Source organism: Sciurus vulgaris (genome assembly GCF_902686455.1).
Source record: "Sciurus vulgaris genome assembly, chromosome: 14".
Classification (NCBI taxonomy): domain Eukaryota; kingdom Metazoa; phylum Chordata; class Mammalia; order Rodentia; family Sciuridae; genus Sciurus; species Sciurus vulgaris.
The window spans coordinates 28,032,798-28,056,931 of NC_136475.1; the positions used below are offsets into that span (position 1 = coordinate 28,032,798).

The 24,134-nt window shown below is 57.0% G+C and overlaps 1 protein-coding gene across 1 annotated transcript; it reads right to left on the minus strand.

Annotated features, from left to right (window-relative positions):
- Nucleotides 1–66: 66 nt before the first annotated feature.
- On the minus strand, nt 67–24,134 carry LOC306643454 (cytochrome P450 26B1-like). Its single transcript, XM_079109578.1, is given in 13 exon segments — nt 67–2,453; nt 2,455–2,511; nt 2,513–2,542; nt 2,960–3,244; nt 4,741–4,896; nt 5,057–5,094; nt 5,097–5,169; nt 5,171–5,236; nt 5,238–5,333; nt 13,856–14,080; nt 17,592–17,987; nt 19,057–19,134; nt 24,016–24,134. Coding segments are annotated over 11 exon segments (1,536 nt in total). The 5' UTR covers nt 17,796–17,987; nt 19,057–19,134; nt 24,016–24,134; the 3' UTR covers nt 67–2,147.

The window sequence follows — 24,134 nt, forward strand, 5'->3', positions numbered from 1 at the left end:
TTGGCCTGTTTTTTTTTTTTTTTTTTTTTTTTTTTTTGTTTTGTTTGTTTGTTGTTTTGTTGTTGTTTTCAGAATTGGGAGTGAAGATTGAGGGATTTTGCTAATGTTAAAAAAAAAAAAAAAAAAAAAGTCCCACCATCTTTGCCACCAATGTCTGTTCCACACTGATTTTAGTAGTGGGAAGAAAAAAAAAAAAAAAATAGGAAACAAATGAAACATTTGGGAATTGGCGATTATAGGACATTCTGTGTGATGTGGCCCCATTCCTGATCAGGGACCCTTTGGGGAGATGTCGGTGGGGTCTGTGTGGGTCTCCACTGGACACCACGAGCCAGGGTCACTGAGCTGCTCACCCTAGCAGTTGGGGGATCCTTTCTTCTAGGTTGTTTTTGTTGTTGCTTTCATTTGTTCTGTTTTTTGTTTGTTTGTTTGTTTGTTTTTGTTTTTTTTGCACTCATTGCTTTTATAACATCAAAAAGCAACAGGAAAACACAGAAAGCAGTGAAAAATCTGAAAACAGACAAATATGCTTAGAGACTCACCAACAGCCCTCAAAACCACTCCCAGGAGGGCTCCCAACAGCCAACGCTCACAATACCAGAGGCCGGAGCTGCTCCTCTTTCACCCAGTCGTCTGGACTGGACCACTCGCAACCAAAACACTTCTGACAAATCACACGTACCCTCCTCCTCGGCTCTGCTCAGCCTCCCCCCAGGGCCTCCAGACCACACGAGGGCCTGAGTCAGCTCTGGGGGAGGCTCTCCTCCTCCTCCCTTGCTTTCGCCTCCTCCTCCTCCTCCCCACACCCCTGAGCTGGGCTTCAGCAGACAGTGGCTTGGTGTAGAGGTGGAAGGGACTTCAAGGACACCTTCCCAAGGGCTAAGGTCAAAGGGTGAGGGTTAAGGAAAGAAAGACGGAGGCCTCGAGCTCCGTCAGAAGAACCCGTATCCTGCCCCATATTCACTAGCAGAGTTGGGGGGCACTGGGGTGAATAGTGGCCAAGTAAGAGACTGTGGTGTCCTCCAAATCTGCATGTTCGGGGCTTTTGACAGGACAGGAGGCGGCAATGGGCTATGTCCCCATCTCCACCAGGTGACAACAGGCGGACACTGGATTTCAGCTAAGAGTGAGGCTCTGAAGTTAAACCAAATAATTTGGAGCCTAAGAGGGCTGTTCAGCTCAGCTCCTGGCAAGGGGATGGGGGTTGGTAGGATCGGGGGCCGGGTTTGACCAGAGACCCCTTCCTCTTCATTCACAGAAGTCCTGAGAAGGACAGCTGAGATGGAGGCTAGTGAGTGAAGGAGATATTTGCTTCAGAAGTCAGTATGGCCAAGATCAGTAAATAAATACAGATTCAGGAGGAGTGGGGGTGTGGGCAGTGGGAAAGCCCAGGGCCTCAGTTCAGTACGTAGAGCAGGGAGCGCCTGGCTCAGTGGGGTCCCGCCTGGGAGAAGGGTCGGGATGTCAGTGCACCTGCCCAGGGCCACCAGGGAGAATGCTGGGGATCAGGCCTGGGGCTCCTCACCCCAAGGTCAGAGGAGAGAACAGTAGCAGCAATAGGTAATTTCAAATGTCCAAACTGGCAGGGCCGGGTAGCAGGTGTTCTCCAGGCTGGTGGCAGCCCCTGCCCAGCCCACGCTGACTTGTGTTGGGTCACCCAGGGTGCTGTTCTCTGCCAGCCACAGCACGAGGCGCACTGTCCGAGCACTGGCAGAGGGGTGGGTGCCGAGGAGAGCATGGGGTGGGGCCTCTGTTTCCTCCCGCCCCCAGCACGACCACCTGGCCACCAACTAAAAGACAAAGGAGGGAACCAGTTCAGAAGGTCACAGGTACACACTGCAGCACAGCCAACTGACACTTAACACTGTAACAGGCATGCAGAGCCCAGTCAGGCCCTTTCCCAGGAGCTAAGCTGGTGGGAAGTGAGGGGACTCTGGAGAAAGGAGGAGACAGGAGGGGAGCCCTGTCCCCTGAAAGAACGTGACCCTTTTGGCTTTGGGTAGGGTTTGCCAGGTGCCTGGGGGAGGACAAGCATGGGGGCCACTGACCCTCCAGGGCTCCAGCCCCCTCCCACACACAGGTTTCTACCTCTGTCACCCCCGGCCCTCTGCCCAGCTGGGCTGAGGTGGCTGTGGGCCTGAGCTCCACTAGACGGTAGCGCTCAGCATAGCCTCTGTCTCAGGCAGAATTTTGTTCTGGTTGGAGTCCAGGCCAAAGAACTTGACACTGAGGCCATCCACGGGGTGCAGAACAGGGACCAAGGTGATGCGGGGGAAGGTCCGGGTGGCCAGCTCAAAGCGACTGGTGCTGGCCAGCTCCACCGCCAGCACCTTCAGGAACAGCTTGGCCAGGTGCTTGCCCAGGCAGGTCCGGACCCCGCCACCAAACGGGAGGTAATGGAAGCGGCCATCCTTGTCCTCACTTCGTGCCTGACTGAAGCGGTCAGGGTCAAAACACATTCACGTCTTTGAACACAGGCGCCGTGTCATGGGTGTCCCGGATGCTGTACATAAACACTCCAGCCTTTGGGAATCTGGAAACCCTGGAGCAAGATGGGGACCCAGGAGTGGGTATGAGAACCAGAGGGGGCCAGGGGAAGGCCCAGGAGTGCCCACCTGCCTTTCCTCATGCCCAGGTATCCAAGACCTGCCTCTTCCTAGAGACAATCCCTCCCCATGCCCAGCTCCTCAGGCCTGGTCAGCCCCAGCCTCCCGCTGGGCATGCTGGTCCATCCTCCTGAGCGCGGGCCACAGACAGCTCCACAAGTGACACCCAGGTTGGCTTCTTCCCACGCTGCGCTCGTGTCTCCCATGACTGAAAGCTCCCCGAAATCAAGCACTGGCCCCTCTCCGACTGAGTACCCAGGGTCCCGAGGCGGGGGGTCTTTCCTACAGGGCAGCTTGAACCTCAGGCAGCACCCAGCGCCCCTCAGCCCCAGCCCCACAGGGCCCAGCCTCACATCCAGCTCGAAGGTCTGTAGCACGGTGCGGTAGCCGCCAGAAATGGGTGTGAACAGACGCATGACCTCCTTGATGACACAGTCCAGGTAGCGCAGCCCGCTGAGCGTGTCCAGGCGCAGGCTGCCCTCGCAGGGGCAGCCGCCACTGTGCAGGATGCCCTGGGCCCGCAGCTCCTCCCGCAGCTTCTCCAGGACGGCAGGGTGCTTCAGCAGTTGCATGATAAGCGAGGTACTGGCGCTGGCCGTGGTGGCATAGGCCGCGAAGATCAGCTCCAGGGTCCCATCCTGCAGCAGCAGGGAGGAAGGGTGCTGTTGGCCATCTGGGACCAGCCAAGCAGGGCGGCCCCATTCCGCCAGGGTCCCCAGGACACAGGTTTATCAGCACTGGGCCCTGCCTGTTCCTGCTGCTGGTTCTACTCATCTGAGCCTCGCATGCCAGAATCTTAGGGCTGCCGGGGACACAGGAGTTACAGTTAGTTCTTGATTGAGCGGGAGACACCCAGCTGTCACCCAGGGTGGAAACACTAGCCAGCTGGTTCCTTTGGGTAGGGCCACTTCCCACTCACTGCTGGATTCCTGGGCCAGTAGCAACAGGCCCAGTCAGTGCAGTGAGCTCACAGAAGAGTAAAGACCAATGCAAGGAGCTAGGCACTGTGCACGTGCAGCAGATAATGGGGTCTCAGCCCTGGCCTTCCTGCTGCTGCTCTGCTTCCTCCTCCATCTCCAGGAGAGGGATACCTGTTAGGTGGCCAGAGGGGCAGACAGGGTTTGGAGGCTGCCTGGAACCATATCCTTGAAGACCTGGAAGAGGACTGCAGTAGGAAGACTAAGCGGACATGGCCCCAGAGGATTCGGGGGTCCCTCAGGCCTTGAGGCTCCAGAGAAAAGCCCCAGCAGGTCACCTTAGTCCAAGCCTGCATTTACAAATCTGGGCTGGGACCAGAGGGGTGGTGAAGGGCCTGTGAAGTAGCAAAGTCATTCTGGCCTCCTTCTGCCTCCCAGGAGAAAAGCCGGAGCGAGTGGGAATAGGAAAAGAAAAGAGCGTGGGGCAGGGGTGTCTCTGGTCAGTGTCCGTGACCTGTGGCAAGTGAGTTGGTGAGCAGGTCTGTGGGGTGGCATAAGAAGCTAAGGATGTTTCTCAGGTGGAACACCCCAGACAGTGCAGGGGAGCCCTGTGTGGGGCCCAGAGGGAGCACTTCGGTTGACTGCAGGCCAGCTGGGCTCAGGCATGTGGGGAGGAAGAGAGCTCAAAGGGTCACCAAATGGTTAGAGCCCAAGTTAGGGCCCAAATCTCCCCTGGGGCGGAGGCTGTCCTCAAGCAAGTTGCTTCCTCTCTAGACCTGTTGTCCTTAGGTGGCCATGATTAGAACTGAGGTAATGAACTTGGTGCTGGAGGTTCTGTGGGGTTAAGATGCAAACAGCCACTGATGCTGAGGCCTAAGGGCCAAACTTCAGCATCTTCTTAAAAATCGGTAGATGTGACTATGGGCAAGACCAAGCCCGCAGGACCCACCAATGTGAGGAAGGACCCACTCACCCCAGGCCTGAGCCCTCTGCTGCTGTGGGCAGACAGGGGTGGCCCCACCGCATCCTTCGCAGCAGGGTGGGCAAGGACACAGCTGGGCTTCTTATCCAGCACCTTCCAGCCCAACCACCGCTGCTCAGAAAGCATGTGTGGAGCCAGACCAGAACAGGAAGAAATGGAAGGCACTTTTCCACCTGCTCCAGGGAAAGCACCAGAACAGAGCGTGGGTGCCAGTACTGCTGGCTGCCCTTCCCACCTTCAGCTCCTGCATGGTCATCTCCTTCCCATGCTCCTTGCTGCTCTCAATGAGGATGTCCAGCGCGTCCGAGTAGTCCTTGCCCTGGGTGCACTGAAGCTTCTCCCTGATGGCCTTTTCCAGCCCCTTCTGCAGGATCTGTCGAGCCTGAATGCCCTGAGAGGAAATGGAGCAGTCAGACTTCCATCTGAGCTCAGGACTGCCAGGAAGGTTCCAGTCCACCCTCCCACGGACATCTCTCCCCTACGTCTGGTGCCTGATGCCTGTCTCAGTTGTCCCCTCTTTGAGGGTGGCCTTCTGGGCCCTGGGTGCTCACCCGCCGGTAGCCACTGAAGGGCAAGTCGACGGGCAGGAGAAGACATTCTCCACAAATTGCTGGTAGACCTCAAAGAGGTGCCCGAGGTCCTCCTCAGGGATGCTGAAGCCCAGGCAGCACCCGGATGGCCATGCGGAAAGTGAGCTTCTGCGCCTCCTGGTACACGTTGATGGCCTCGGGGCTGGCTGCTCCAGGCGCGCAGCGTGTCCTGAATCACCAGCTGGATCTTGGGCAGGTAGCTCTCCAGGGCCTCATGGCTGAAGATCTTGGAGAAGATCTGGAGGGCAGAGCGGCAGGCATGAGCTCAGCCCCTCAGCTGACTCGGCCCTCGCTCTGCCAGGTAGAGGCAGATTCCAAGACCACAACCAGGGAACGCCCCCGTCCCCTCTCCCTCCACCGAGGCAGGCCCCTGGTGGGTTCCCACTCTGAACCCCATTCTACTTCCCATGGCGGGGAGGAGCAGGCAGGGAGGACAAGAGGAACGCACAATTCTCAGCATTTTTACTCCAAGCCGGAAATTCCACGGAACTCACAGGGTGCCCTGTGCTATCATCTCTTTTCTCACTCCCAGAAAAATATGTGCCCCACACAACAGCAAAGCCTTGGGGGACTTTGCAGTCCAGCTGCCAACAAGTCTGGGGGATGAGGCTGTTCCAGCTTTGGCGGGTACAACAGTGGGGCAAGTGGAGCTGGAGCAGGGAGGCTGTTCTTCATTGCAGGGGCCCACTCTCCAATTCCCAGAAGTGGGTCCCAGGTGAGTCCTGGACAGGGAGGAGGTAGGAGAGCAATAAGTAGCTCTCCTACTCCACTGATGGGCAGGCAGGAGGCTAGACCATAAGCTGAACTTCCTGGGAATCAAAATTGTTCCCACTTCCTATGCAACAATCACTGGACCGCGATGTTAGGGCCTTTATTAATAGCTGTGCCATTAAAATGTCTTTTCTATGGTGGGATCTAGAGGCAGGGGGAACTGGGACAATGACTTTCCACCCCAAAAAGATCACAAAGACAAGAGAAGCCCTTTCCATTCCTGCACCTTCCAGGACCATCCGAAAGTAGTCAAGGAGTCCCTGTTTCCACCTCCCTTGCCTTAAAGCCTCCTGATCCGCTCAGCACCCCACCACACACGTTTTTCACACAGTCGCCTGGTGTGCAGGAGAGGGAGGGTGATAGTTTATTTACTGACAGCCTGTGGGTCTCTTATAACCAGCAACCTCTATTCCCCTCAGGGGTCAGACCAGAAGGGGTGCCCTCCACTGGAGCTTAGGGATAGGTCATAGGTGAAGTCAGAGAGCAGAGGGGCAGTGCAGGGGAGGGAGCCCCCACGGCCCCATGAAAACCACACACACGCGCATGTCCTCCCCCGCCCCCCCAAACCAACCACCGCATAAACTGTAAATGTGAGAATTTCCCCTGCAGTCAGCTCGCGGAGGAAAAGGTAACATTTTCCTGGCCTGGGCCCTGCATGGCTAATGGGAGGGCTGGTTTGCAGAAATAACAGTGCTGGCCCTTCAGTGGCCCAGCCAGGCAAGCACAATAGTACTTTCATTCCCAAATTCCCGGTGGGCAAAGGGAGGGGGTGGGAGGCCAGTGAAGGGCAGAGAGGCCTGCACTGTTTGGGGCCACTCCTGCTACAAGGGACAGCTGAAAGGTAGAAGGATGATAGGAGGTCACCTAGGTCCACTCAGGCCTACGCGGGTCACTCACACCTTGCCCAGGTCTGGGGTTCCCAGAGAATCTCCAGAGGTCCTGGAGGATTATGAATAAAAGCTCAGCCCTTCACCATGGTGCCCTTAGGAGTCTAGACAGGGGTCCTGATGGTTGGAAGTGGGGCTCTGCCCCAGAGCCCAGCACTGGGCAACTAAGGGCCCTTACAACCTTACAACCCAGCAAAGAGACCCTAGGGTGAGCAGAGAGTACCGTGCAGGAGCCGAACAGGCTCATTGGGAAATGAGACTGGGAGTCAGGACAACTCTGCTGTGATCAGGCCTCTGTGGGGAGGCTGGCAGTGGAGTAGGAGCGGACCTGGAGGTCACAGTGTCCAGAGCTGATCAGACTAGGAATGATGTCATGGAGGGGACAGAGGTAAGGGCCCCCATCACACAGAAGACCTGGCCCCCAAATGAGCATGTGGAAGGGGGCCATGGAAAAGGCCATACCACCAGGACCAGCCAAAGTCAAAGCCAGCTGGGTCCCAGGATACAGTGGGCAATGGGGAAAGATAGACCGGGTACCCAGCAGCCTGATATGTAATCAGGGATCATCCACCCACTTAATATGTGACTGGGCCAAGTCACCCCTTCCTGAGGCTCAGTTCCTCATCTATAAAATGGTGAGGCTGACCTAGTGACCTGCCTCAAACACACTGGGCACCAGAACACCATATCCACTTGCCAAGTAGATGCTATCCCCTGCAAGCAGCCCAGAACCCAACAGTGCTCAAGCCCCCATTCTCACATCCCACCTGAGCTACGGTGACCCAGGAGGAATGATCCAGAGCTTACAAAGGGAACATGCCTAACCTGCACGCGCCGGGAGGGAAAGCCACACGGGACCACTGACAGGACCTGTCTGCCCGAAGTTCACATACCCTGCGCCCTCTAGCGATGGCCGGCTGCATCACTCCTCTTCTGGCTTTGGGGCCCAGGAGGGCAGGACAAACCCAAGAAGACAGAGGACCCAGAAGGACCTGAGCAAGGACTCCAAGAAAGGAGGTCCACACTGGACCCAGAGGTGGGAAGGGGTCCTGAGTAAGACAGGAGCTCCCTTGTACCTTGCACCTGCAGGGCTCTGAGGCTGGGGGCCCCTGAATAAAGAACTGAAGCCAGAACCAGCGCTCTCGTCCAGACTAACCTCTAGCTTGTGAAGTGACAGCCAGCAGGTTCCTGCCCCTCTGGGTCTTAGCTTTCCCACTGGTTTTATGAAGGTCAAACCGGATGTTCCAAGGTCCCTTTCATACCCAGCTGTCCCCTGATTTTCCTCGGAGCCCCCTTGAGGTGAAGTCACACAAAGGCAGGTGGCAGGCACCCCAGCCCTGAGAGGGCTTTGCTCAGAGGTCACCAGTCCATGCCCCTGCCTCCAGCCCAGCTGTTGCACTGGCATGGGGTCCTCCCAGGAACTGGGAAGACTCCAGGGTTTCATCCCTGGGTCTGTGCCCAGGGTTAACAACGCAGGCACTTCCCAAAGCCAGGGCAGCCCAGAAACCACCGCCCACCACAAAGGACAGGCGGAGGCGGAGGTGCCGCCAGGGCAGAGTCCGGGCTGGCTGGGTCTGAGGCTGCCGCCTGCTGGGGGTTCAGGACTCGGGCACACTGGGAAGGTGCCCAGGAGTGGCTCAGTGTGAAGAGAGGAAGGGTTCCGGCCCCCAGAGCTGACTGGCCTGACCACAGTCATCACAGAAGCCAGGCCTGCTTCGTTTCCTCTGGGGCTTCCCTGGGAATTCCCAAAAATGAGCCAAGAATGCCGGACAAAGGTCACCGGGAACCGCCCAGGCCCAGTGCAAAGCTCTGCAGAGGGAGCCGCAGGTAAGGAGCATGCACCAGAGTTGGGGTCGGGGGAGGGTAAGGGCCGAGGGTCCCAGAAGACTTGGGAACGCCCATCCCTGTGTCCCTGTGGGAGCTGTGGGGGCAGGAGGGAGGATGGTCTCCCACCTTGAGGCATATACCTTGAATAACCCTCAAACCTCGCAGTGTCCCTAACAACATGATCAGTTTCAAGAGCCCATGTCCTTGGTTCTCTGCCCTTCTTCTGGAAGGGGGGGGGGGCTAATTCCACACAAGGACCTGGGGCCCACTGGGCTTGACAAGGTTTCAATTCCCTGTAATCATTTCTAGAAATGTTCTGGTCCCTCCCCACCACCAGGTCTCTCGGCACTGCTGCTTCTCATCCAGTGCTCCTGGGAGGGGGACAGCTCTGTGACCGAGCTCCCACAGCCCCACCTGGCTAGGTAACCTCCCTGTCACCTGCTGGTAGCTGTAGGCGCCTGGACAAATGGATGGGCAGCCACAAGAAGCAGAAAAGGCCGAAGAGGAAGCCCACTGTCCCTGCAAGTGACTGAGACTGGGAGAAATGGAAGTAGCTGCCCAGGAGGAGTGGGGGCCCAGTCAGGCCACCTGGCCATGCCACCAAGCCAGGCCTGTGGAATGGAAAGAACACAGAAGGCAGGCAGCCACCGAGGCAGCCATTCGTCCACACAGGGGTCACACCAAGGTGTGTACTTTATATCCAAGGAGGGGGACATGAGAGGAGTCCTCTCCCAGCTGCCTGCGTCTCCACTGGGGCCCAGACTCACCATGCACCTATCCCCACTCAGTTGCCGGTGACCTGGAGGGGTGGACCCAGACACCCCCCTCCCCAGCCTGCACATGGCCCTTCCCTGCATGTGTAGGAACAGAGCACCTGTCCCCCACTGGACTCCAGCTCTGAGGTCTCACCCTGTGTTCCTAACTCTTCAACACATACACCATTGGGGGAGGGGACAGAGCATTTGCAAGTACCTGCGAGCCTCCTATCACAAGAGATGGCCCCTGCTCTTCCTCCCTTCTAGCCACAACAATGTCCCCTTGGAAAGCTGAGGCCCATAGATGGGCCTCCCAAGGTCACAGTGCAGGGCATGACTGGCCACACCAGTAGGGACCCTGAAGCCCTTGCTTTTCACTGCTCCAGACCCCACGACGCTGCCCTCTACCAACACTGATGGGCTGTGAAATTGGGAATCCTCAAGGGATCCTCGGCTATGGCCAAGTCTATCCTAAGGGTAAGGACTGTATTTGGGTTATTCTGGGTTGCTGTGGCATTTCTAAGGGAGTCCCTTCCTTTAGGCGTGGGGAACCCAGGTTGGATACAGTGACTGACACAGGGGGCTCAGTGCCAGCACAGACCCCAGCCAAGCCTCCCCACTCCCAGCCAAGGCCACTTTTGTCTTCCAAGGCTGGGAGAGTGAGCAAACACATCAACCTGCACCGCAGCCTTATACCCCTCCCCACCCTGGAAGAAGGAAAGAAAACAGGAGGGGGATGCCCCCAGGCCCAGCCGCCACCTGCCCGCTCTTAGCACAAGGGAATGCAGAGGGAGGCACTCTGGTGGCTGACCATGAGCTTCCTCCCCCACTGACCTTCAGAGGGATTCCGCTCCTACCACCCGCCCACTCGACAGCCCTGCACACCCCACCCGCTGGCGCTACAGTAACTTTTGGGTGAAGGACTTTGGCTGGCAGAACAAAGGCTCTGTGCCAATGCTAGGCAACTAGGGCACAGCTCCCAGCGAGCTCGGCTGCCTGGCAGTGCCACCCGCCTTTCCATATAATCAGGTCAGAGCTTCTGCCCTGGAGTTAAGACTACTGGACATGACTGTGCAACCCGAGACTGCATTGTCACAAAGGCCTTGCGAAGCCAGATGTGGGCTGGCCTCCCCCAGAAGCCTGCAACCCCAGGTCCTCCAGGATATACTGGGTTTGTGAGAGGAGTGCATTGTCCCTGAACATGACCTCCACCCCTATTCCAGGACAAGGCCCAAAGGCCAGGTTAGTGAGGGATGGTGGGTGGGTAGGAAGTGCTTTTTTTTTTTTTTTTTTTTGGCAGTACTGGGGATGGAAGCACTGTACTGACTGAGCTATCTCCCCAGCCCAGGAATCGCTTTTTTGATCCCTGCTTCCAAAGCCTGTTCCCCCACCTCAGCTTTAGGCCAAGAGGCCCTGTAGGCAGGGGCCTGAGCAGAAGGGACAAGAAGACTATTCCTGGGGTACCCAGTCCGGGGGCTTCTAGGCTAAGTGCATCCTCTGAGACGTTCCCCAAGATTCCTAAGGGTATCTCGGGACCACTATCTGGGGTGCACTGAAGCTGCTAGTTTCTTGGTGCAAAGAGGCCCAGCCCTAATGTTCAAAGGAAAGAGAAGATGCCCAATCCTGTTGTGTGGCACCCAAAACTACCCGCCCCCAACCTCCTTCTCCATGTCTCTGACAACCCTCTCATCCCCACCTGCCCAACCAGACTCCATTTACTCTTCCTGGACAATACCCTAGCCTCCCTACATACTCCATCTGAGACACTCCAGACCCTGAGTTGGGGAGGGATGCCAAAGGAGAAGGGAGGGAGTTTGAGGTCCTAGCTGCAGGGACACAGGCCTGACTTCGTGGGTGATGCTGTTAGACTGGGCAAGACTTTCTGGACTTTCTCCCTGGCAACCCTATCCCAGCTGCCCTAGACCACCAGGGCAGCCAGGCCAAACACCTGGAGTGCAGTGATGGCAATGAGGAGCCCCCTCCCTGCACATCTGGCCAGACCTCCCAGAGAAGGGGTGGGCCACCAGCCCCAATGGAAACAGTGACGCTTCTAGCTCCCTGCCAGCCTGGCCCCAGCACACCTGGGCCCCACTTCCTGCACGTACATCTTAACCAGGCCAGGGTCTAGCCCAGCAACCCACTCTGCAGACAGGTCCCTAACTGCAGCATGGGGTTGGATACAGTAGTGTGAGTGGTATCCTGCAGCCCTACCCTGGCCACATAGTACCCTCCAGGCTTTGAGTCCCAAAGACTGGCCAATCTTTCCAGGACAACATGGGTGTTCAGAGTACTCTCTTATCCCTCCCGAGAATCTCCTTCCTGAGGGCAGTATCAAGTTCCTTGCTTCTCTGTGCCTCCCTATGTGGTTCAGGAAACTGAGGATCAGGGGTCATCAATTATGAAGAATCGGGGAAGGAGCCCTTCATCTGTCTTCCACGTAACAAGCACACAACTCCACAGAGAGGGGCCCCTGCACTGCGCTTCAGAAGACTCAGTATGTACTGGCTTCTCATGATTCTCTAAGAATCTACGGCACCAGGTGCTCAGAAGAAGGATCCTCAGCCAGTCGTCATGTTTCTGGTCCTATCTCCTGCCAATTGCCATTCTTCCTGTCCTGTGTATTCCTCTGGCACTTAATCTAGGCTGTCCCCTTTCTTGTCCCCTTGCCTCCAAATGGATAAAGTAGGGTCAAAAACTTGGGTCTTTCAGGCAGGCTCTCTTCCACCTGGCATTGGAAGGTTCAAAGCCAAGTTGGACAGAAAGTGGGTGGGACTCCAAGGCAACAGAGTCACCCTAAGCCTTGCTAATATATCACCTGGGGTCTCACACTCTGGTCCTCAGCCCAGCTTCCTCCTTCCTCCCAGTAACCCAGCCCCATCTCTGCGTTCAGCAGTCCCAAATGGGCAGGGCTGAGTAGGACTACTTGTGTTGCAGACTCTACCCTGCTATTTCTTTGCTGCTTGACTGGTTTCACTTCTCACGTCAACCTAAGTCTCAGGGTCTCGTTTTGCAACAAACTCCCCTAAAGAGTAAATGAAGCAGATTTGTATTCAAGCTAAGCTCCTGAGTCTCAGCTCTCTCCTCACTCTCTGGAATGGACCTTTGGTGGAGTCTCAGAGACTAAGAGGAAAAGAAAAATCAACTGTCCTCATTCCTAAGTCTATAGTCCCTCCCTCACCCCAACACCCCAGAACATCTCAACATCCTCTCCCACTTTCCAGAACCTCCCTGCATTTGTCCCCAAGTTGCAGTTAACTGCTTCCAGCCCTGAATGAGGCAGAGGGGCGAGAGATGCCTTTGGGAGCCCCTTTCCAGATTCTGAAATACACGCTTTATCAGGGGACTCATGGGAGTACGTGCACACCAGACTCCTCCGTTGGATTTTTCCTTCTTTTGTCTGCCACGGAGAATTACCCTTCGCAGGCGGTTCAGAGGACATCAAATACTATGGGTTGTGTTGTCGGCGATTACAGCACAATTGCCCACATTCACCGAGACCACCTCACACACAGGCTCCTGGCGGTGGGGTTGCCCCTCCCCTCTCCCGCGCTCCCCCACTTCTTCGGGAATGAGAGGCCGCCTCTTCCTTTCCTTTAGGTTCCAAACTTGGGTGATTCCTCTGACCCAATGGAAAAAATGGAGTGGGGGAGCCGGGCAGCCTCCCTTTTGGCGGCTTCAAGCCCGCAGGCCGGCGCCCCGCCCGCCCGCCGGCTCAGCTTTCGGGTTACTGCAGTTCAAACAGCACGTGCCGCCCGCGCTCTGAGCCGCGGCTGCGGCGGTGGCCGCGCAGCGCTGGGAGGGGGTGGGGAGGCTTGCTCCGTGAGCGCTGGCTCGCCTTCTCTGCGCCGCATTCAGCCGCTCGGGAAATCCACAGGATAAACACCCACTTTCTCTTCCTCTTTAAGCGGGGGGTGGGTGCACTTTGATCCTCAGCCCGCGCCTAGGCTATTCACCCACCCCTCTCCCTTCCTCCACTGTGAAAGGTGCGCTCCGGGGCCCAAAGCTCTTGGTACCTCTCCGGAGCAAAGCCCGCTAACCGTTGCCCACAGGTTGTCTCCAGCTCCCCTTGCACATCACATGCCTGCATCGACCTCAAAGCAACCTGTGGTTGGAGGGCCAGGTTTGATTTTTAGACCGATCAGTCCTTGCAATTCCCGGAGGAAAAGCGGAGAAAAGGAAAGCGCAGGTCTACTGTCCCGCCCCGCCCCCTTCTTTTTCCAGTTCTGGGGAGCACTACTAGGACAGGCGTTGGACTCCCCGATCCCAAGCGTTCGACGTTTGTCCAAACCACTCCCAAACAGGTCCCCTTGGGCCTGGTGGTGCCCACAGCGGAGTAGGCCAGCAAGAGAGTGGACCAGGCGGAGGCCTCTCTAGGCCCTGGATTCAGGCTGAACGCCGTCTAGGCAGGGGATTGCGGAGTTCTGGAGCATGGAGCGCAAAAGGGAGCGCAGTTTCGAGTTGGGACGTTCTTTGACTGGCTCCGAGAACTCCTGCGGTGTAGAAGAAACGAGAGCTCTTACCTTGCGCTTGTTGCGGTGGATGTCGCCGATGGAATTGGCCACCGTGTTAGGGCCCAGCAGCATTCGCGTGCTGCGCGGCCACTCGGTGCTCACGAGGTGGTGCTCTCCCATGAGGATCTTGCGTACGTTCTCCGCGCCGGTCACCCGGATCAGCGGGCGCCCCAGCAAGTGTGTCTTGAACACGTTTCCATACTTCTCCCTCCGGGACGACTGGAAGCCCGAACCCTGTGGGAGCCACACAAGAGCTCTCTTAGGGCTCACAGAAGGTCTGCGAGGCCCGCCGGGACGGCTGATCCCACCCCCGGCACCCACCCCCACCCCCAAACACACACACACACACACACACACACACACACACACACACGCAGGTTTTATTTTTCATAGCGTGCACAAGAACTGGGAAGTAGGGCCTAGAGTATAATAAATAACGTGAGGAGGCGGGAGGCCCAGGGGCACCCCCGGGACGCTGTTTTTTAGTAATGACTTTAGGGAGGAAAAGGTATCCCGAATTGCTAGACCTGAAGCTAAAGCCTCCGCCCCCCACTCCTCAATCCTCTGGCCCCCCTCCCGCCACTCCGCGCTCGGGAGCCTCTCGGAATAAATATTTCCAGGCTCCGGGCCACGAGCTGGCGAGACCCCGCGGGGTGGCCGCAGGCCAAAGATTATTTATAGCGGTGAGCGGTCCGTGCCCGGAGGCAGTCACTAGAGACTGGGATTGGAGTTTCCGCTGTTCTCCGGTGTGGCCCGCGCAGGGACCCTGCGGCCCTCCGCGGGCTCTTCAGGGTGGAGTTATGGGCCAAGAGCCGCGATTTTCCTAAAGCATTTTGCCCTGGAAATAACTGAGACTGACTTTCGTCGCCGCCCTGGAGTTTGGAACGCGAGCGCGGCGGAAGGCGCTTCCCGCTGGGCGGGGTGGGACCGGGCGGGGCGACCCGGGCAGGTAACCGGATCCCGACGACGGCGGCTGCGGCGCGAGCCGAGGATTGCGGGGCCCGGGTCCCGGACCAGCGCTCGAAAGAGCTGGCGGAGCCCGCCGCGCGCGGGTACCGGAAACCTAGGGGACCTCACAGGGGCGGGGGCAGGGGCGTCTCGCTCACCTTTGACGTCGGCACTCGCCACCACAGCCCAAATTAACCCTTCTCCTGCCGGGGCAGCACCGGGGAGAAGGGAAGGGGCGCTACCTGTCCAGTCTCCCCTCCTGCCCGCTAACAGACTTCAAGACCTACCGGGTCATTCTCCCCCGACGGGACAACTTGGCTACCCTTTCCCGGGTTGGTCCCCCTCCTCGTTTTCCTTTCTTCCACTCAAAGCTGTTCTCCAGCTAGACGTGTACATACCCCAGCGCAGCGAAAAGTGACTCTGCAGAACTCAGATCCCTAATCACTTTTCCACATGCGCCTCCAGCCCGGGTGCGCGACAGGGAGCTAGTCGGCAGCTCCTGAGCTGCCAAGAGGGGGCCGGGTCGCGGGGGACGCTGTCCCTCTCCCAGGCTAGATGATCGGGAGAAACACCCCACACACACACACACACACACACACACCACACACACACACACCGTGACGCCATTGTAGACCCGTCTACCCCTTTAAGAAAAATCAAGGCGGAGGTAGGGTGCGACAGAGGAGGGGATGAGGCGCGGGGTTCCCTTCCTCCGTCTGCTATACCGCATCCTTCGCTCGGTCTGACTCTCCGTCTCTCCTTCTTTTCTTCTGTTTTTCTTTTCTTTCGACACAAAAGTTGGGTTGTGAATTTTTCGAGGTCGCCGCCGCCTCGCCCTCACCCCCCGCCTCTGATCTGCCTAACTATAATTAAAGTGCGTTTTTTTGTGGCATTAATAAAGAGTTATTTGTCCGCCGTTTCCACGGTCTTCACAAAGAGGACTTTCATAGGGGCGGCCGCGCGGGCCGCGAGTCCAATTTATACAAAAATGTTGTATTTTTAGCCCTGGGCTCTGTTTAGATGGCGCTCGGTGGAAACGGAGAGCCCTTGGAGGTCCCCCCGTAAAATCTGATAAATGACTCCGAAAAAACCCTGGGATTCAGAGGGTTCCCATTAACCCCTTCAGCACTCCTCAGCACGCACCCTCTTATTCCTCCCCCCGCGGGATCTAGGGCCCTGGGACACATGGATGTGTCCCTTCTCTCCAACTTCTATGCCGACTGGACACAAACCCCCAGGGCCCTTGTGGGATTGGGGAAAAAAGGTCAAGGAGACACCACGCCGGGGGGTAGCGGGTGAAGGTCAATAAACGGGATGGGGGAGACGGAAACACACCGGTGATTCCACGAATTGGCTCTAACAAGGAGGAAGCCATTGCCCAAGTGAGTTATTTTATTTTCTAAATTCGCGGCCAAAAGCCTAGACCACCGCCGCAGTTAACCCTTTAAGAGTGGTAGCAAGGGGGAAGTTCTGGGGATTTCTTACGGGAGATAATCTGATTGGTTGAAGTGAACCCCACCCCATTGGACCGACATCCCCCCAAAATAAGACTGGGACCAACTTTGCGATATCTAGAGACCACAGGGTAAAGGAACCTCGCCCCCGCCTGTCTCCACTAACGCTCTGCTGTCACTTCAGAGTGTTCAGTGTGTGTGTGGTGTGTGTGTGTGTGTGTGTGTGTGCGTGCGCGCGTGCGCGCGCGAGATCACAAAAATTGCACGCGTCTGTTAATGTCAAGCCAAGCTTTCGCACCTCTAAACCGACAGATCCCCGCGCTCACCTTTAGCTTCACCTTTCCAGTGCCAGGGTTCTCTGTTTCAGGATTCCAGGTTTCCCCTAAGGCCCATTAGCACCCAGTGGACAAACAAGTAGTACACACGTGTACTCTAACAAACCTCCCGCGGTTATCTCAGAGGTGTACCCTCCACCCCCCCCCAAAAAAAAAACCCCTGGTGTGTATCAAATTGCAAAAGTGATTGTCTAGCATTTGACAAGGTTAACTCCAGGTTAATCTCCCCATTACCTACCTGGGTCTGGTCCTCGACGCTCCCCACCCCAATTATCACCACTAGAGCGGGACTGGGTAGCGTCTACGAGCAAACTCTATCTCCCACGTACTTCTCCCAAGTTTCTTTCTCCTGCTGAACTGTCCACACCCGATAAGTAAATCGACCCTTTTCCCCGAAAGCCGAGAGCCCTCGAGTCTCTAGCCTCTCATTTTCCTTGGGTTACCTTCTTCCTCTCCCACCACAAAATACACACACTAGTGAGGACCATGAACTACCTGGCTAAGCGGCAGGAATTCAGCCAGGGTCTAAGAGGGCAATTCAAGCTGCTATGGTCCCCTCCTCCTCTCCGGCCTCAAGTTTCTGGTTCCCCGCTACACTGTTAACACCCAAGACGGCTGATCCCCACTGGGTCCTGGAGCGCAAAGAAGAGGCGAAAGTGGCTCGTGACTGTCTGGACGCCCCTTCCAACGCGCGCTGTGCGTGGAGCTCCCAGGCCTCTCCATGCACCCCTGCTCTGTCGCCCGCAACAGAGGCAGGTCAGCCCTGGGAGTCACGCCAGGTCCTGAAACCCCTCTTAATCAGTCCTCCGAACCAGCGCACCCGGCGCCACTGATCTCCGAGCCACGCGGGCAGGGAAAACCCGGGAGGATCAGGCTGGGAGAAGGGAAGGGGCGGGGCGGGGACCTGTGCCTTCAAACTCCGGTTCCCTTTGGCCTGCCCGCGGCTAGGTCGGTCCCGCGCTCGCAGCTAGCGGACCCCGGAGAGCAGCGGAGCGAGTGCGCCCTTACCTGTAACAGCCAGTGGCCGGTCTCTCCGATGAGCGGGAAGCCCATGGAGCCCTTGGGGATGGGCAGCTTGCAGCTCTTGTCGCGGGTAGCAGCCCAGCGCAGCTGCCACAGCTGCTGCGACACGGCCAGCAGCAGCGTCACGGACACCAGGCACGCGGCGAGGGTGGCCAGCGCCGACACCAGCTCCAAGCCCTCAAAGAGCATGTTGGCTGCCGCTCGGGGGATTGGCTGTGCCGGCCGCGACGGGGGAGGGGAGGGCCTGACCGGATCGGCGGGGGAGGGGAGGTTGCGGCCGAGGGTCCTGGCACCTCCAGCCGAAACAGAGACAGAGGAAGGGGCCGAGGGAAGGGGAGTGGAGGCTGCGAGGGGAGCGGAGAGAGGCGGGGAAAAGATTGCCTAAAAGAGAGAGGAGACAGGCGACTCGGGGTGTAACTTTGTTTGTTTGTTTGTTTGTTTGTTCCTTTACAGCGGGCTTAGGGGCTGCTCAAGGGGTGGTGAGATGAAGCCGTGAGTCAAGCTGGTGGATTTGATCTCTCCGCAACCATCACACTCGGAAAACTTTGGAAAACTTTGTCCAGCGGGAGCCTCTCTCTCGTAAGCCCCTTCCCCTGCTCGGGAAAAAAAAAAAAAAGAAGAAGAAGAAGAAAAGAAAAGAAGAAGAAGAGGAACAGAGAGCCAGCGGAGAGAAAGTGCGATTTGTCAAAAGTATTCAAAAAATTCCTAGGTGAAAAGAAAAAATGTTGAATGCAAAAATTCCAACGAACCCAGAAACTCTGGGGACGAGGGAGAAGGCTCCCCAGCTGAGGCGAGTGGAGAGGCCGGAGCCAGAGTCCCTGGGCTGCCTCGGCGACGCGCCGGAGCCCGGGAGCCGCCGCGGCACCCCGAGGCGGCGCAGAGGGCGAAGCGGTGAGGCGGGCGCAGCGGCCCGAGCGCGGGTGCGAAGCCGGCGGGCCGCAGCCGGACGGGCCGCAGCCGGCGACAGAGCCCCGGGCGGGCGCTGGGGCGGCGGCGGCGGCGGGCGGGAGGGGTGAGGCGGGGTGGGGTTGGGGGAGGAGGTGGAAAACCCGAGCTGGGCTATTGTATCAATTAAGCAAAGGCAGTCCGTCCGGGGACGCAGTCTCTCGGCTCTGGAGTTGCTGCTGAGGGAAGAAAGGGGGAAAAAGAAAGGAAGGCAGAAGGAATGAAAGAGGAGGGAAAGCAGAAAGCAGGGTTTCAGGGCTGATGGTTTTAAAAGCGTCTCTCAATGTGAATTTGAGGCCAAAGCGAGGCGATGCGTGTGTTTATATAGAGGCGGGAGGCTGCCCCGCCGCGGGCACTCCGCCAGCACCCCCCTCCCGCGCGCTCACAAAGCCGGAGGCGTGGTGAGAGGCCGGCCCGCGGCCGGAGCGTGTGAGCGCCCGCCGGCCTCCCGCCCCGCCCCGCCCGCCGCCAGCCGCCCGCCGCCCGCCGTCCGCGCAGGACCCACTTGTAGCAGCCGCAGGATCAAACTCAGTTCACCTCTCGCCTTCTCTTCCTTCTCGCAGCGTTTCGCTTAGCCGGGCACCTACAGACGGACGAGATGAGACACACGCGCGCGCGCGCGCACACACACACACACACACACACACACATGCACACACGGTACACACTCGCTTAGTGCCCGCTTGGCTGCTAGGCTACTTCCCTCCCACTTTTCCTCCCTCCGGGTCCCCGGACCCCTCCTGCTCCAGGCAGTAGTCCCGCGTGCGCCGTACCCCGTACCGGCGGTCCCGGCCAGTTTACCCCTTGCCTGAAGGGCGCCAGCCCCGGAGCCCGCGTCCAGGGTCCCTGGCTTCTCCGCTGCGGGACCTCGCGGGCTCCTGCTTCCCAGGACCCCTGATTTGGCACTCCTAATTCTCTCCAGCCCCGTTCCCCATGCCTGATCCCTACCTCCCCAAACCTCAGATGCCAAGGTCCTGCTTCCCTCAAGGCTCTTATACTACAGAATTTGAAGGTTCCCCTGACCCCGTGAGCGTCCGGAGATCCTGACGCTGCAGCCCCTCCTCTCCAACACCTCCGAGCTACACACACACTTCGTAGTCCGTGTCCACTGCCGGCAGCATCGCAGGAACCCCAGTGCTGATCCCAGGGACAGCCAGGGACAAATACGGCGGCCCGGCACCCGGGGGCGGGAGGAGTTCGGTACCAACATTCAGTGATATAAATAAGTAAATAAACAAGCCGGCCGAGCGCTGCCACCTTCTCAGCTCCAGCAGCAGAGGGCCCAGCGCGCGTGCCTATGTGAGTGTGCGTGTGGCCCGGGGCCGCACCTGTGTGTGCGCGCGAGTGAGTCCGCCCCGAGTCAGACCCACGTCGGTGGAGCAGTGTGGTGCGTGTGCAGGTTTGTTCCCTCTGGGACCGTACGTTCGTGCATCCATCCATCTGTCCGTCATCTGGCCGCTCCTCCTGAGAGCCTATGCTAGAGCTATGCACACCATTCCCGACATCTGTCTGGCGAGTGACTGGCTCTCCCTCTCGCGCGCGTCCTGTTTTTCCTATCCCCTGTGTCTGTTGTTCACTCCCAGAGAAAGACTAGACATCCCACCTTTAGTTTTAGGGCGGTGTGCGTGTAACCAAACTAGCCTCCCTTTTAACACTTCTTCTGCACCCAGGACTTGTTCTTCCTTAGAATTCCCTAGAAAAGAATGTGCATGAGCGTCTAAGATGAGCGCAAATTATTGTCCCTCCCGGAGTGAGCGCTTCAGGTTGATGCAGCCAGAAGAGATCCTGGAGTAGGGCTCTTACTACAAGCGCTGGGTCATCTCGGCTCTCACTCTCTGCCCTGGAACCCCACCTGGTGGACAGTTGCGGTACTACAGATTCAGGGGAAGCAATTCCCGCTTTCCCTTTGCTGAACCGTTTTTCCTAGCGAGAGATCATCTCCCAAGGACCTGTGTGTAGGCTCCAAAAGAGCTCCCGCCTCAATGTCCTCAGACTCCCTTTTCCCCACTCCCAGGCCGCTTGGGGCCCGGACACTCACAAAGTCCCTGTCAGGACCTCTGTGGCCCCAGAGACAGAGAGCTAGGGAGGACGTTTCACAGGACTGTTGAATCTGGACAGGGCAACCCAGGAGCAATGAGGCCAGACTCAACAGTCCTATCCCATTTCCTGTCAGAGAAGGAAATGGGATAGCATGGGGCTGGAGGAGATTGTCGAAGCCCTGTCCTCTTGAAGAATCCTAAGAATGCAGATTCCTGGCACTAGCCTGAAGTGGTGAGGTGGGCAAGAAGACCCTGGGGATCCCTCAGGGTAAACACTCATCTCTGAACACGCTGAACACAAACACAACCCTACAGAGATGCAAACAGATGCACAGGCAATTGTTGAACACACACAAAGGCACATACACACAGAGGATTCTTGTCCACAGCCGTGGAATGCCTACCTCCCAGCCATCAAACTGAGAGTCCATAGGAGGTATCCACTTTGCCAGGATAAGAGTCCCAGAAGTCACACCACCCATGGCCTTGCCCCCACTCCCTTACTCCCAGGGATGGCTTTTGTGAACTGTCTTTTGCCATCCATTGTCTGGCTTCTCTTCCTGTTCAGGTATGGAGAAGGAGTTGGGAGCGGGCATGTGGAAGCATTTCTGAGTCCTTCTTTTGCCCACCTGCCTGTCCTGGCAGGACTTGCAGCCCCACAGCAAAGTTGCTGGATTGCCTAATTGAAACCATGTCTCTGCTCAAGTCCCAAAGAGTACTCACTTAGGAAAAAAGAACAGAAAAGCCATGGTACTCTCATTCTATAAGACTTCCTGGAGGCACTGTGGAGAGTATGGAATCCAGGGACTGTGGAGCAGGCTCAAGAGGGTGACTAGGACAGAGCAGGGCCAGCCACCATCTTTGCCAGTCAGATCTCATTGAAGGATATTCTTTCTTCAGTCTCAGGTGGACTTCTGACATGCCCTGATCCAGTCCTTGGTCTGATCCAAACCCTGTCCTAAAGCTAAAACAGACCTCCTGAGCCTAATCCCAGACTGACCCTTAATCTTCATCACAGAGTGACCCTGTCCCCAACTCTAGACCAAATGCCAGTACTAACAAGTATTACTCAGGTTCACCTTTGGTCCTGGAGAGGAACCAGTCCCTCATGAACTATACTGAATTGGGGTTCAACTCAATCCATGAGGCTCTGGGAGAAGGAATTGGCTCTAGTTCAGAATTTTTTTCTCTCTCATTTTGGCCTTAGAATGATCTGCCTTCTCCCCAAAAAGCATCCCTCCACTCCATGCCAGCATGGCCAGTATCACAGGAACTCCTCTTCACTCCCACCCCACCACCCCTTCAAAGGCCCAGGGGACACTTCAGCTATTGCCTGCAATGATGAAACTTTGGGTCAGGACTGACTCCCTAGCCTCCCTGTAGCCCTTCAGGCACTTTGAAATCAGTGCAGACTGGGAGATCAGTCGGGTGCTGCTTCAAGTCTCGATGAAATCTGCAGAGCTTGCAAGGGACCTGGAGGGTATGGAGGACAGGCCTCAGGCACCCTTAGAATATGCAGATAATGAGCAGAGCACCCCACAAGGGCAAGTCTGCTTGAAGTCCAGCTTCTCACTGCGGCATGAAGCTGCCGAGCGGTGCTATCCATCCTAGACCTTCTATGCCCAAAGGAACAAAGCCAGTGCCCCTTCCCAGCCCCTTCCATGTGTGCAGTCACGTAACCAACAAACCTCTTCTATGGTTCTCATTTGATATCGTCTCCACTCAGCACACCGAATTTCCATATTACTTCTTGTCTTGGTGAGAAAACTGGAGGCGAGTCCCACTTCCGTGTCCCCATTGCTTTGTCCTAGTCCCTCTCCCAGCAACCAGAACACAACCCCGTGAGCCGCGAGACCCTGCCCCTCATGGCGACTCCTCCTTTGTTTAATGTCCATGCCTCTGACGACCGAAGCCGACAACAAAGGGAGTGGTTGATTTTACATTCGATTTTGCAGAGTTCTGGCTCCGAATTAATTTTTTTCAATTGATGCTTATTCACTTGCTTTCCCTAAAACCACCTCTCCTTCCTCCTAGACTAGAGTCAAATAGAAAGGGGAAGTCCAGGATAAAGGCGCGGGTGGCCTGAGTGTCCAGAAATCAAAGAGAGTAGGTGACAAGAGGTAGGGCTGTGTGCTCAGCGGCCACAGAGTTCGCACAGGTCTCCAACAGAACCATAGGCAGTCTAGCCTGGGGACAAAGCTGGAGATTCCACCTCAGAGAGTTCTCTCTGCTGTTAGCCCTGTCCTGCCTCACTGGCAGCCAGGAACCCTTGGAAAACGCAACTCCTAGTGACTCCTCACCTTCCCCAGGGTCTCAGGCTGGTCCCATTCCATTCTAAGGTACCCTTCATACCCTGCCTGACAGGGTGGGGTTCATTGCCTGCAAACGTCTTTGGACATAGGTCCTGCCTAGACACTCCTCTAGCGCACAAATAGAAACTGCTCCTCCAACAGACCTGGAGGGCCCCTTTGGCTTTGGATCCTGGCTTGTGGTCCCAGATATTCATCCCGGGGCCTGTTTGCCTACCTTCTCCCACTCCATGCCCTCCCTCCAGAACAGGCGCCACAAGGTTGGCAGTAGCCTTCTTGTGTCCGATTCTCAAGGACAGTTTAGAGGACACTCGGACTGTGCCCTGGCTATTCCAAGAGGGGCTGGACCCCTGCTGTCCAGTCTGGATGGGAAGGAGGGGTACGGCAGCACACTTACCCCAAGTCTGCTTGGAAGTCCCCGTGGTGCCACAGACGGTGCCTTTCTGCAGCCTACAGGGGCCAAGCTCTCCTCCGTGACCCCCACCCAGGCTCTGAAGCCGTTTAGAGAGTGCGCTGACCACTTCCAAACCACCGACTGCCAGAAACCCACCCTGCCCACCCACTTCTCTGGAAATACCATCCTGCTCTTTGCAGTGCTACTAAATCCAAAGCTGGATTCTGGATTCTGGATTCTATGTATTTTCTTAAAGACTTCCTACCTTTTTTTTTTTTTTTTTTTTTTTTTTTTTTTTTTGTCCTTTAGTGAGATTTCCTCCTACCCCACACCCAGGTATCTTCAGTTTTTTCCCCCTCAGTTTCTACAGATAACAACCCCTGTCCAAGTGACGGTACCTCCAGATGCAGGCTTGGCCTGACTCTACTCCCAGCCCCTCAGAAAGAACCTGCTAGGGGACAGCCCCTCACCCACTCTGCTGCAGCCCTCTGGGAAGGGGGTGATCTTTGGAAAAGAACTTTGCTGCTCTCTCCTTTGCCTAAACAAGGACCAAGTCTCACTCCACGCCTCATCTCAGAAATCTCAGCTCAGACATGCCACAGAAGGGTTTTCTTTTTCAAGAAATGGAAATACCCCATCCTCCCCTGTCAAAGCCCCCATATCCAGTCCTTCTCCTCCCGTCCCACACCCAACCCCACCCAAAGCAATCCAAAGGGACTTGCCTATGGAAGGGCCGAGGAACGCAGCTGACAGCTATGTCCAAATCAGCACTGCTTGGAAAAGAGTAGCCTGCCCGGTGGGGATAGGACACCGGCAGTGCCCCAAGTTGGCTGTGGCTGGC